Source organism: Ictidomys tridecemlineatus, chromosome 1, assembly GCF_052094955.1.
Source record: "Ictidomys tridecemlineatus isolate mIctTri1 chromosome 1, mIctTri1.hap1, whole genome shotgun sequence".
NCBI lineage: Eukaryota > Metazoa > Chordata > Mammalia > Rodentia > Sciuridae > Ictidomys > Ictidomys tridecemlineatus.
The window spans coordinates 40,550,111-40,565,296 of NC_135477.1; the positions used below are offsets into that span (position 1 = coordinate 40,550,111).

General features: G+C 36.3%; 1 protein-coding gene across 5 annotated transcripts in view; it reads right to left on the minus strand.

Annotated features, from left to right (window-relative positions):
• The window catches only part of Nrg3 (neuregulin 3), a 1,026,038-nt gene that overhangs the window by 227,723 nt on the left and 783,129 nt on the right, over positions 1–15,186 (minus strand). For all 5 annotated transcript variants that reach the window (XM_078038995.1, XM_078038991.1, XM_078038986.1 and 2 more), the window contains exon 3: positions 13,419–13,492. In XM_078038995.1, coding sequence (XP_077895121.1) covers positions 13,419–13,492 — 74 coding nt within the window. The remainder of the gene's footprint in view (positions 1–13,418; positions 13,493–15,186) is intronic.

Sequence of the window (15,186 nt, forward strand, 5' to 3'; positions counted from 1 at the left end):
AGACTTGGGAAAGAGAACTCCCGAACACTGTCAGTAGGAATGTAAATTAGTACAGGCATTAAGGAAAACAGTATGGCGATTTCTCACAGAATTAAAAATAGAACTACTATATGCTCCAGCAGTTCCACTAGTAGTAGTTATATTTCCAAAGGAAATGAAACTGTAAAACAAAGAAATACTTCTTGTAGCACTATTTACAATAGCCAAAATCAATCAATCAATCAAAATAACTTACGTTTCCATCAACTGATGAAAGGATAAGGAAAATGTAGTCCACATGCATCATGGAATACTATCTAGCCATGATAATAAAAATCCTATCATTTACAAGAGCATGGATAAAAATGAACATGACTATGTTAAATCAAATGAGCCCAAAAGATAAGGACCACATGATTTCACTCATATGTGAATCTTAAAAAAGTTGACCTCATAGAAGTTAATAGTGGAATGGTAGCCGGAGAAAAGGAGATGAAGTGCTAGGGAGAGCCTGAATCACAAGAGTAAGAGGTTTTGGTGTGCTATTGTATAGAAGGATGACTACAGATAATGATAGTACACCTTATTTTTCAAAAACTAAGGACTTTGAATATTTTCACAATACAGAATGGATGTTTTCAGAGATAAATATGATTAACCAGATTTAATTCTTTTAGAATGTATATTTTAAAAAAGTCTGTATAATTATATGTTTTTATGTATCTACTAAAATAAATTTGCTTTGATGCTATAAAAAGAACATCTCATTCTTGGATCCTCATAAAAAATACAATTTAAAAGTCTCTTTTTACAACAAAATTGTATTGATCCCATCAGAAAGCACTTGGAAGGCTAAAGTACAGAATCAGTATATCTGATTTAAAATTATTAAAAATTTAAAATTACTTAAAAACAGTTATTTGAGCAGACCAATTAAATTCTCTGAATTTCAGTTTTCTTATAATTGATGTGGAATAATAAGAGAGAAAGTGTCAATTGAGGTTTAATGCAGTGTTTAGCACACAGTGAGTCTTCATTCCATGAAAGCCCCTGTGCTGGAATTTGAAATATAACCCTGGTATTAAGCAAAAGCTCATATCCCTGTGTCTATGATTATTGCCAACAATGTGGTATATTTTTATGCTTCTCCATGCTCACTTTTATAATCCACATTATGAGAGGCTATTTACAATTTGTGTGTTCAATTTTTTAAAACTATATAAAAACTGAAAGGAGGACGGTAGTATCAAATTAGAAATAGATGGTAATAGCTCAAACCATTCCATTTCACATCAGTCACACAAGAGTGAAATTGCTCTATCATGCTCTATTAAAATGGCTCTCTCATGGATGGAGGATGGTGAGTGCAGGTTGGTGTGGCACTGTGTTGGCTGTTCCAGCAATGAAATCATATAATGTACCATCAAACAAATGGATAATTCTGTTATTATCTCCAAAATGTAACAGCTCCCAGGTATAGAATATAAATAAACAGAAACATTTAGAAATCTAATTAGCACAGGTAAAATTCATTACGGTTATTCCTGCACTTTACAGAAAGTGGTTATAAATAGTGATACATGTAATCGTATTAGCACTGAAATTTATACAGGCTGGACTAAGAGGAAGCACAAAAGCCATGAGAGAAAGAAAGTAATGTCAGATGTCCTGGATCCCTTTGGGTGAGGACCAATTCAGTTTTGTGCTTTTTGTTTCTTTGGTTTTCATCTTCAGGTACTTGTGGCCAAATTGTCCATCATTTTTCTTTCAGTTATTTTTTTTTTGCCTTTTTTTATTGGTTGTTCACCACATTACAAAGCTCTTGATATATCATATTTCATACATTAGATTGAAGTGGGTTATGAACTCCCAATTTTACCCCAAATGCAGATTGCAGAATCACGTCGGTTACACATCCACAATTTTACATAATGCCCAATTAGTAATTGTTGTATTCTGCTACCTTTCCTATCCCCTACTATCCCCCCTCCCCTCCCCTCCCATCTTCTCTCTCTACCCCATCTACTGTAATTCATTACTCTCCTTGTTTATTTTCCCATTCTCCTCACAACCTCTTATATGAAATTTTGTATAGCAATGAGGGTCTCCCTTCATGTCCATGCAATTTCCCTTTTCTCTCCCTTTCCCTCCCATCTCATGTATCCAGAGTATACAAAGAACTCAAAAAATTAGACAATAAGATAACAAATAACCCAATCAACAAATGGGCCAAGCACCTGAACAGACACTTCTCAGAGGAGGACATACAATCAATCAACAAGTACATGAAAAAATGCTCACCATCTCTAGCAGTCAGAGAAATGCAAATCAAAACCACCCTAAGATACCATCTCACTCCAGTAAGATTGGCAGCCACTATGAAGTCAAACAACAACAAGTGCTGGCGAGGATGTGGAGAAAAGGGTACTCTTGTACATTGCTGGTGGGACTGCAAATTGGTGTGGCCAATTTGGAAAGCAGTTTGGAGATTTCTGGGAAAGCTGGGAATGGAACCACCATTTGACCCTGCTATTGCCCTTCTCGGACTATTCCCTGAAGACCTTAAAAGAGCATGCTACAGGGATGCTGCTATATCGATGTTCACAGCAGCACAATTCACAACAGCTAGACTGTGGAACCAACCTAGATGCCCTTCAATAGATGAATGGATAAAAAAAATGTGGCATCTATACACAATGGAGTACTATGCAGCAATAAAAAATGACAAAATCATAGAATTTGCAAGGAAATGGATGGCACTAGAGCAGATTATACTTAGTGAAGTTAGTCAGTCCCTAAAAAACAAATACCAAATGTCTTCTTTGATATAATGAGAGCAATTATGAACAGAGCAGGGAGGAAGAGCAGGAAGAAAAGACTAACATCAGTTATTTTTTATACTCACTCAAGAATATGCCAGCTGGAATCATCTAGATAAAAGGTCTATTAGACTACCCATAAAATATTGTCTCCTTAGATTTTCCATGGTGGGGGGAACAGATACATTATGGACACAGAAAGAATCCATGTATAAATCTAGCCAGGGGGTCACATCCTTGTACCTAATTTAACAAGGTGACAACTGTCCTCAACAGGTATCCATGGAGGGTTGATTTTTGGACTCACCCTCAAAACCCAAAATCTGGAGATACCCAATCCCCTTCTACAAATGATGCAGCATTTGCATATGATCTAACTACTCCATCCTTCTGTATACTTTAAATCATCTCTATGTCATTTATAGTACACAATACAGTACAAAGGCTATGTAAACAGTGTCTGCTTTATTGTTTAGGGAATAATAAGGGAAAAAATGACTAACGAATCTAGTAAAGACATAACTTCAAACTATTTGGGGCTGAAATTTCAGTTGAAGAGGGTTGATTAGCAAATATAGAAATAAACTGCAAAGAAAAAGTTTGTAGGAAATAAAAGTATAATGAGAATTAACCAACTGAGGCTTCAAATAGCTTATGTGAATATCAGAACCTGACAGAACCCTCAAATTGTACAGCAGAGACAAAGGCTAGGGAAGAGGTGGAACTTGTCACCCATTCTGAGCCCGACGCCTTCCACAACAGGCAGCACATGCGCAAAACAACTTTTAGCAACTATGGGTGCCCTGTGGACAGAGACAAAGCACTGGTAGGATTTTTTTTTCCCCCTTTTGGAAATCACTGGTGTAAGTAGAATGTTTCCCTGGAGATTATGAATTCCTGATCCCCCAGAGAACCCAGAATTCCACCCAGGGCCTGCTCATGTAGAGCCACAACAGGGCCCTTGTCTGTCTGGATCTGAGCCACTCCTACTCTGCCTATGAGTGAAGCTCCATTTGGCAAGGTTAAACTCAATAACCTTGAGCCTGAATATGAAGAGCACACAGGAAAACGAGGATTCTCAAAGAAAGAGGAAGGATGTGAGGAATCCTAATAACTACCTCCCCGAGTAAGAGCTCTGTCCACATTTGAAACCATCCCTTTACTTCTCCTTTCTGGTCTGCACAGTCCTTTGGGTTCAAACTCCAGCTTTACCACGGGCTAAATGTGTACCCTTGGGCAAATTTTAATTTGTCTCATTTTCCTCATTAAAAAAAAAATGGGGGTTTAACTCAATCTACTTCATAAAACTAAGGATGATCTGTAAAGTGCTTAGATAATGCCTGGCACACAGCTATCATCCAAAACGTGTTATGATTATGCTTTTCATAGTTACTACATTTCAAAATTATTAAAAATTAATTTTAAATAAGTATTCAATATAATGTAAGCATTGAAGAAAATTTAAAGAATACAGAAAAATATTGGCAAAAATTGTGTAGTCCCACCACAATTTGCAATGTATTGTCTTCAAGTTATTTTTTAAAGCACATGTTAAATATAAGCACATATATTTTGAAAATCTCAGTGGCCCTATGGTCCAGCTTCATTTTTTTATCCCAGTGTAGTTATTTGTAGCTCTGCTTTAGAGCAGATGATAAATTACATGCCCACTCTATTCATAGCATATAGACTGTTTTGAATCTTACATTCTATTTAATATCATAAAGCGGTTGCTTTCCAAAACATGAGACATTATTCTAAAATAGTATAGGTAACTGAGTTCTCTTCAGTACCTGACTGAATCATGTTTAACCAACTCTTTTTCTTCAAAAAAAAAAGAAAGAAAGAAAAGAAAAAGAAAACATGAACAATGTTAAAATTATAAATGATAAATCTCTTGAAGTTAAATTAAATCCCTCACAGTGTTGTATCTAAAAAGAAATCCACAAAAGCACCAGGTCTGTGTAGTTATGAAGTATATGATTAAGGCATTTTTAAACAAATGAGGAAACCAGATTTTTCTTAACTTCTGATGGGATAAATAGTTTCACACTATTTTAAAAATATTTCTCCTAATCTCAAATTACAAACCTAAATTTCTGATAGGTTATGATTATGGGTAAGCATACATGAATATATGGTAAAAATAAATAGGTAATAATAAAATTGAATTGCTAAATTAATTATTTCTTGTTGCAGAAAGCACACATATTAACATAGATAAGGTGCTTTTATTTGTTTTTTGTACTTGAGGATATTGAGAATTGGACCTAGGAGCTCTCCACCATTGAGCTGTGTCTCCATCCCTTTTTATTTTGAGACAGAGTCTGGCTAAATTGCCAAGGATGGCCTTGAACTTGGTATGTTCCTACCCCAGCCTCTGTACTAGCTATGATTATAGGTGTATACCACCAAGCTATGAATTATATTTTTAAATAACTGACAGGTTTGGTTGTGGTAAAAGGCAAAATTATTACTCGAATGTCAAAAAAGTGCAAAATATATTAGAGGAAATAGTTTACTTTTCTTAAAATAAACTCTTAATACCAAAAAATTAGAGCTCTTTAAAGCAAAGAATAAATATTTAACAAATGTAGAGATTAAACTAAGCAATATTCAAAAGATAAAAGAATTCAATATTTCTTATAAAGAAATGCAATTTAAGTGTAGCTAGGATATAATTTTCCCTGTAATGTTAGCAATTAAAACAATACCGTGCTAGTAAACAACAAAAAAGTAAAGTCAACCTTTCTACACTATAGTCATAAAAATGTAAATTGATCCACATATTTTGGAGAAAAAGTCATCAAAATGTATCAAAAGTCTTGGAATTTACCCAAAATAAATCATTTGGACCCCAAGATACAGAGATTTATATATAATGCTTGTCATTCACTGTAATCAGAAAAATGTGAAATTTACTAAATGAATCACCATGAATGACTAGTTCAATCATTTATGTTATATCCTTGTCATGGTATATCTTCTGAAATAATAGTTTAAAAATATAAAATTACATAGTGCTGTGGGAATATGTTAATGATATATTCCATGGGGAAAAAAAGAAAGTTACAAAATATGTACAGAACCATCCCAATTGTGTAGGGCTAAATGAGTATATTGTGAAATAAGATGTAAACGATTAATTTTTTCCCATTTGAGATTTGACTAAGGTGTAGTAAATATGCCAGAAGATCAGTGATGAAATGTGAGACAAATCATCACATGCAGCATTTATAAAGGAAATAATAAAATCAAACACTCTGTAGCTAATCCATAATGTTTGATCTCTTCAACTGAGTTGAAAATACAAAGGGACATGAGAGATGAAAGGGTGCATCACCATTGGACCTGGGGATTCTGATAATGTGGCCCCTGAGTGGCCTGCTCTCCCAGGCTGACTGTGGGCATGTGGGCCTGAGAACTGGTTAGAAGCTAAATCCTGCCTCACAGGCTACCTGAGTAGGCAGGAGGATAATCCATATCTTCCCTTGGGAGGGGCAATTAGCAATCAAGGGAGACAGTTGAGCCAGGGCATCGTGGGAGACAAGGGCAGCTGTGTTTCCCTCTCATCCTAAGAGTTCTACTTTCAATGTATTGGCTCAACCTGAATACCCACATATTCCACAAAACACATAAAATATTTGTGATGATAAATACTAACTGGTTGTTAGTGGTTATCCCTGAACTGTGTATTCATGGGTAATTTTTTGTTTCTTATCAATAACAATATTTTTCTACTATGCTAAAAATGGATAGGTTTTTATTTGCAAGTATGATTGATAAATCTTGGTGTTTTATGCAACTGAAAAGGATAGACTTAACTGGGTTAGCAATCAAATGTATGAAAATGCCACAGACTTGATAAAACAGATTTTTATGAGATTCATGGAGACATGATCAAAAAAATCAAGTAATTGTGCCATTCCTTCTCATTCGAGGCTGGAAAAATACATATTTTACAAATAAATCCATTTTACAAAATGTATTTTTTTTTTGGCTTTTATAGCGCATATCATAGGAGACTTAATATTTCTAGGATATTCCAGTCTGAAAAACACCCTCTCTCATCTGTATGGACCAGTAGCAAATTGTGATTAGTTTATATTTTCTGCCTTCAAAAATTTGATCCCTCCCCCATTTATTAATGAAAATTTCATTCCAATACCATGTTGTATACTTCCATAGAGGTTCCCTTCACAATCTAGCATGAATGGTACCTTTAATGTAAGAGTGTGTAACATGTGCAACAGTGCAAACCCACAACATCCTATGTAAACATCTCATTGCAGTCCTCCCTCCTAGCCTTTCCTGAGATCTCTCCCTCCATTTTATGTAAATTTATATTACACCTTCATTTTTACAGTATTTCCTGAAGCTGTCACACCTTTTCTGTGTGTGTCCTTATTTGTACCTTTTTATCTCCTCTGTAACAATTGGAGAAACTTGAGATTAGGTTATTTGCCTCATGCTTTATAATCCCTGGCAGCACCTGTCTCAGTGCCTTATACACTGTGTGTTAACAGAGGTGACAGTTAAAGTCACAAAAACAGCAATGATAAAAATAATGGATAATATTCATTGAAGGCTCCCCCTTTGCCAAGCACAACATGCCCTGAATGGATTATTCCATTTAGCTCTAGTAATAGCTGTATATGCTACAGACTATTAATATGTTCATTTATTAAGAAGAAAGAAAACCAAGGCTCATCAATCTTAAGTAACTTCTCCAATGTTAAACTATTTAGTAAAATCTTGAACAAAGAATGAAGGAAAAAAATCTCAATCTCCTCTTTATAGACTTTGGAGCTTATAATTCACTTTAAATAATTATAGTTTATTAGACTATGAGATTACTGATGGTAGGTGCTATGGACTGTGACCCCACCCCAGATTTCCATATTGAAACCTAATCTCCAACATGGAAGCATTAGGAGGTGATGTGCACATGATGGAGTTTAATTCCCTATAAGAGACCCTAGGGAGCTATCTTTCCCCTTTCACCATCATGAGAGGGTGTATAGAGAAGGCAACATTTATAAGAAAGCTGCCATCCCTTGGCAGTGAATCTGCTAGCACTTGCTCTCCATCCCGCTCCTAATACTGGAGACTGAACTTAGGTGTGCTTTACAAATAAGTTAAATACTCAGTCCTTTTATTTTTTTAATTTTTAGACAGAGTTTCACCATGTTGAGGGTGCTGGCCTTAAACTTTTGATCCTCCCCACTCAGCATCCCAAGTTTCTGGGATTACAGGCATGCACCATTGCACGCACCAAAATTCTGCCAACACCTTGATCTTGAACTTTCCAGTACCCAAGATGATGAAAAATAAATTTTTCTTGCTTATAAGCCACACAGTTTATGGTATTTTGTTATAATCACAGAGTAAATTAAGACAATAGGTTCTGTCATCATTACAGTTTTCCTATACAACATGATATATGTTATATATGCTTAATTACTTGGCAAATAAATAAGTCAAGGTGTTATTTTGGCAGTGTTGGGCCCCACTTTTGAATTGATTGCAGGTATAGCCCACTCTGTTATGAGGGGGTCTGTCACCTTCTTTTAACTAGAAGGCCCCGGAGATCATTTTGCAGATAAAAAGAAAAACTGAGGCACAATTAACACTGTGACTTGCCCAACGTCATACTGCAGTCCACAGCTCGTCACAAGATTAGAAGAAAGACTCTGACCCCCGATTCAGATCACATTTATTATATCCTATTTCATTGCTGACAAACAGAACATATGTTTCTGAGTTACAAATACTGAGAGGGGCCAGAGGACGGTATGGATCTTTTGTGGAGGAAGCTTCCTGTTAAGACCCTTCCAGGAAAACGTCCCATGTCTATGTAGTAGACACCCAGCCAGCCCTCCCTGTTCCCACACTGGCTTTTCCAAGATGTTCTTAGATTCTCTCCCCTCTGTGTGCTAGATGTGACAAAGGAGCCCTGAAACTGAGGATTTAGACACTGGTGGTTGACAATCCTGTGGGTGTCCTGGTACATGGGAAAAGAGATGGAGCTCTGGCCTGAGTTAGTTGTCCCTGCAGACCATTCAGAATAGGAGCCCTGTTAACTGTGCTGTGCTCTCTCTTGGACTAGACTCATAGGCAGGTCTAATTTTGGACTCTTGAAATCATTATTTACTAGGAAGTTGAGGCACACAATTTGAGTTTGGGGTGATGATGGAAGTCTAACCTGAGACCATTTTTTTTCATTAGACTTCTTCTGAACCACATCCACATCAGGATTCTCACATCTTCTATGGTATTCTGAGAGCCAAAGCAACTGCAGATGAAGCCTATCAGCATATAGGGACTGATGCTGGGAGGTGTCTCTATTCTTCCATGGAGAATAGATGACTCCAAGAGTTTAAGCTATATCAGCTGCATGCTAAAGCTTGGACGCACAGACCTATTGCCTGCTGCCACAGCCATGGGACATAGCATGCTGATGGAGAGGGAAAGGCACAGGAAGATCTGGAATGGCTGCCTCTAGATGTGTGTGGAGAAGGAGAACACTCACTTCTGAAGGGCCTCTTCTCTATCTCATCCCAGCCTCTGATTCTGCTCTGAATCTAGTTCTGGGAGCCCCCTCTCAGGATCTCACTGGTTAGGATCTCAACGAGAACTCAGAGTGGCATGCATACATGAAAGAAACAAACGTGCCTGAACCTGTAGCTAGCCCACTGCTCTCTGCCTCTGTCTAGCCGCATGTCAAGGTGGTGGAGGTTACCTGACCTGAACGGGTATAGGTGAACAGGAAGAGAAACAGAGGCAGGAGTCAATGGGCTGATCAAAGTTTTGTGGGGAGCAATAATTACATTATAAAGAAAAAGAAGATTGAGGATTTCTTAGAATCTGAAGGCAGCTATTCATGGGCAGGTAGAGAAGTTGCAGGAAGCAGGGTAAAATATGCCCTTTAGGATTGCTTCATCAGTTGGTGCTGACTCCTTCACAGAAGGTCACATCCTCTCGGCCTTGACAAGAGTACATTCTGCTTTATTACTTTCCTACCTTTCACAAGAATCCCTACTTATTAGTCAAAGGTGTCATCTGAATGTTGAGTTGCAATTCATTGAATCCTCTGGAGGGTCTGATTGAGCTGACAGTTATATGCATTAGATACCTTTTTTGAAAAAAAAAAAACCTTTTTAAGTTATATACTTTTCAAAAAAATATCTAATACATTTAACTTATGAAGTTTGATTGTTGTGTACATGTTTAATAGACTGGAATAATCTTACAGGTTCTCTGGGGAGAGGTAAAATGGGTGAGTTTTTGGAATAGCACATGTCAAGACCCAGCCAGGGATTATAAGACACTTGTGATAGCAGCCATTGAACCTCTTAGAGTAACTCCTTCGCATCATTTCCCAAATATATGTAATATATGTAATATTATATTATCCTGTAGTATATGTAATATTATATTTTAAAGATTTATCATCAAGGTGCTTATTTATGACCCACTGTGCAGTGTCTGAGGGAGAAAGAAGAGCACAAGCATCTAAACCCTTATAATTGGGATTTCAATAACTTGAAGCAGGCATTGGGCAAATATTGAGAGAGGAGAAAAAGGAAGAAGAGATGGAGGGAAGAAAGGGAACAGAGGAGAAAAAATGGAAGTATTAGAGGGAAGCATATTTCCTGAGCATAAAGTCATTCCCGATATATCATGAGCAGCAAATTAAACAATCCTTCAGCAAGAATTTTGACAAGAAAATTTCATTAGGGATTTAAATCTCTATGGAAGCTCAAGTTGCTGCATTAAGATATGAAAATTGTGCAAATATTGTTCCTTAGAATGATGTTTGCCGCAGGTCATTGAGTTTCAGTCAATGAAATTTAGAGTGATAAATGTCCTGTTGAAAATAACTGGAGGAGGGAGGGTTCTGGGAGAGGAGGAAGGAACACTGCAGTTGGGAGCGCAGGCCGCCCTGGAGTCATTTGGAAGAGAAGTAAGACTCCAGTATTTTATTAACTAGTTGTGTGACCTTAAGCAAGTTTATTTAGCATCTCTGAGGTTTAATTTCCTCATCTACAAAATGTGGGCAATTTGTACTATATGCCCTGCTGGCCTGTGACTCGGAAGATTTACTGAAATAATCCAGGTAAAACCCTTTGGCACAGTATCTGGTACCCAGGACATTTAAACACACAAAGTAATTATGGGTGGGTTAAGATTCATCTGGAATTGACCCTGTCAATCTCTGGGACAGATGTTTAGAGGTACCATTATTGCCACTGCCTGATGCTTGGGAGCTGAATAAATCTGCCAAGGTCACATTGGGGTGAATGTTATACCAGATTCATACCTGTTTGTGTCACTAGTCTGTGGGGAACTCAGAGACTAAGTCATATTTGCATAATTTTGAATTAACAGACTCTTATTGATTAGTAGCTGCTCAGAAAACATTGATAAAATAAATTAATGATTTAAAAAATAAATCAATGTATACATGCATGAATGGAAGATATAATTTTTTTTCCATTTAAACTGTGTCTCCTGGACTCATCCATGGATTCTTAATGCTTATTTGCTTTTCTATTTCAAGAAATCCTGGCATTTTGCCTCATATCATCATAAGCCTTTTTTTTCAGAAAACAGGAGTAAAAGAAAAATAACTATATAATTCTGTAACCCAAATACTAAAAGTCCCCTTGGAGCATTTCAGCATATTTCTGTTTTACCTTTGAAAATAGGATCTTCCTTTTTTGATTTTATAAAAATTATTTTCTATTTTGTGGTTTCAGTTAATAGAAATATTTCATATAGCTGTCATTTTAATGTCAAATTAATACAGCAGGCAATATATGTGATATTATATTTTACTTAAAGTTTTTGGTTATTGCTATTTAGAATATCCCATGTTTTCACCATTAGAAGTATCACAGAACTAAATAAATAAATAAATGATATGCATGTAAAAATAGTCACTGTGACAGGAGGATCATCCTTCTCTGAGGAATACACAGTCATTAGTGGAAGGTTTCACCTTTGCTTTTTTGCTATGATGGATTATGATATCTAATTGGATAGCAAAATTTGATTCAAAATTTAAGGAAGTTATTTTACCTACTTTGTATCACATGCAAAGCCAACTATTCTATACTCTATAGACATTTCTCAGTTACATGCAAAAGAAAGAAAAAGGAGGCAGAAAGGAGGGAGGGAGGGAAGGAGGAAGGAAAGAAAATAATGAAGAAAGGGAAAGATGGAAAAGAGAAAAGGGAAAGGAAGCTATGAGAATGAAAAACAATACGAAACTAGACATATTAGGGAATTTTCTTTCTAAAAAAAAACACAAAGGAAGAATCGCCACGCCCATTTTTGCATGCTATTCTAATATTCCAAATATGTCTATAACCACAAACCAAGAATAGCTTTTCAGAAACTACCTTAATAAGCAACCACAATTACATGATAAATAAAAAAGGCAACATAGTCCCATAAGACCATGGTATTTTGATAATTCCTAGAAAACACTGCCCTACGTTTCAGAGAACATAGGTATCCATGGCTGTGCTGGTAGCTGGCTTTTCAACAACCTTCACTTTCTCAAGGAGAGTTAAATTTGCAAATAAGAGTGCTAATTACTGCATCACAGGCTACCTTGTCAGAATAAAACTCATTTAAATCAAAGTAAACAAAAACTTCTCCTATTTTTAGGAAATTTGCATTCATCTCAGGACATGTAGCTGGAAATTAGGAGCAGAGGATGAAAATACATTTTGAAAAGATGTTGAAAGATAGCTAGACATGTTCGTTATGCCACAAAATCCATTCAAACCAGCAGGACAACCTCTGTCTATAGTCAATACAAAATATTTTGCGAAAATCCGTGTTATACATGTTCAATATTCCGAAAAACATAACATTGCCTCTAGGATTTGGAAATGTCTCTCATTATCCTCACTGAACTAAATTGTTGTTCAATAAAAATCCCCTTTCTTTAGTAGTGATTCAATTGTAGCAGCCATTGAAAGAGTAGAAAACTACTTATAGATAAAATAAAGATTTGACATTTAACCAGAACTGGGCATTTTAATATAGGAAGCTATTTCTAAATCCATACAGCAACAGAAACTAATGATTAATAATATTTCTTAATGGCAAATTGTCTTCTTTTGTGAATGAAGGAAAACGTAATTCATTGTTAGCAAAGAAACTACTTATATGCAAATAGATATTGCTCAGAACAGTGTTTTAAAAGTTTGTTTGAAACTTATACATTTTTTGATGCACCATTTCTTAATTCAGTAAGGTACATCTTTTGGGTGAACAAGTGTGTTCATTATTCTATATTCCTAACTTTGGTATGGGGTGATTTGGAGTGAGAGCTAAGAGCTAAGGCAGCAGGGTCTGCTGGGAGTTAGTTCCCATCTGAGATTAGAGGAGGTGTGGAATCCAGAGGAAAAGTCCCACTAGGGAAGACCTTGGCCAAGTAAGCTGGAAGCATGCTTTGAATATTGACATTTGTTACCATCCTCTGTCCTTGGCAGCTTTCAGAGACACAGGGTGAAATACAAGCTTTAGCAGAGTTAACAACCATTGCTTCAAGTAAGGGCTAACTATATATTACATTAGAGAGAAGAAAAATGCTTGACCTACTTGGATCCGATAAGATGGAGTCAGTTTTCGGCAGAAATTGATCACAACGGACTCCTTGGTAGCCTTCTTTGCACCTGAGGAAAAAGGATAAATGATAAATATATGCATGGGCTTGTAAATAAGTAAAATAGCCATGAAGTACATAATGGTGAGAACAGTATATTCATGCTTTTGCATTATCTGATTCAGTTTGTTTCTGACACCAACAGGAATGTTCTAGATTTTATTTTTGTGCAAAAAGTTAAAAAAGAAAATTCAGGTTTCTTTTATAGTTACATATGCAATACTAAGGGACAAATTGAATAGGATTTTAAGATGCTCTTCTCATTGATGCACATAATGGTTTCTCCATATTATAATTCTGGAGGTAGGGATACCCTTTTTTTAAAATGTAACACACTTGTCTCCAACATGCATTCAAAAACATATTGCAAATGCAATTTTCCTTATAAAAAAGCATTTTCTTATATCACACATCAGCCATTTTGGCTATTACATTTTCCATTTCCTAGTGTTTTATTAGTTTTTTCACTTGCTAATTTTACCGTTTTTAATTTATTTCTTAGCTATTCTTCCCATCAGTGTCACCTAAACCTCTTTGTCAGAAAATATCAGCATTTCATCTGGCAAAGTCTGAGAGTCATCTATAAGCTCAGGTTTTTCTCTCCCATTCTCTTTGATATTAAACAAACATTGCAAAGTGGCAGCTTTATGCCAGGCATAATACAAGGCAACCCTCCTGAGGTGGGGCACAATTTAAATGCCAAGAATTCGCCTGGAAGCACTCACAATTAGGTATGACACCTCAGGCCACAGCTTGCTCATTCAGGGCTGCTTGGCCGCCTTAGACAGCAACAGCACATCAGCTGGCAGTTAAGGAACAAATGCAGTGCAGGCCCCAACGCCTCCTCTGAACAGTCTCCTTAAGTGGGAAGGTGGCATTTACTGGTCTGTTTGAAGCTTAATCTGTCATGCTTGAGTTAAGCAGGGAAGCATCCATTGTCGCTTGTGGGATGAATCTGTCCTACTTACAGAGGAGGAAATTGTGCCACTGGCATAAAAATCAGATTTTAAAAAACTATCCTGTGGTTGTTAGAAATCTATGAAATTGATTAAAAAAAAAAGAAAGAAAAAATTCAGAGAGACCGGTGTATTAGAGATGAGGGCCATGGATTCTTTCCTTAGAATATGCTTTGTTTTCTCAGTGTAATAAACTATTAGGTGAGGTTTACTGCAACTAGAGCAGCAATATTGAAAGGCACCTAGGCAATGTCTCTACCTTTCATTGTGAGCCAAATTGGAATTCAGATAATCAGGCAGGCTCTCCACAGCATCTTTTTAAGCCTGGCACTCTGAAGTGTATTTGGCAATTTTCCTCATAGCCTAAGAACAAAGACCTCTGACATATGGATATCTCAGGATCCTCATATGCTATCAAAAATGATTATTTATGCAGATGTATCTTAAATATGTATTTATTGTACTTGAAAACAGGAAACATGATTCTGGTTTTATAATGGTAGAAAGTTAGAGAATACTTAGGACTAAAACACACTCGAGATGAAAAAAATAAAATTCTATTCTCTGGAAGCTGCCCTGATATTGCTACAGCATACTATTGAGAATTATCTGTAACACAGAACTTTTTCATTTTCTCATGATGGTGAGTTATGTCCTGGGTATGCATTATTGTGTGCACTCATTTTCTGGAGATTTTATTTTCAACACACGTGGGAGATTTTAAGGACCCTTAATCTTTGTGTCTTTA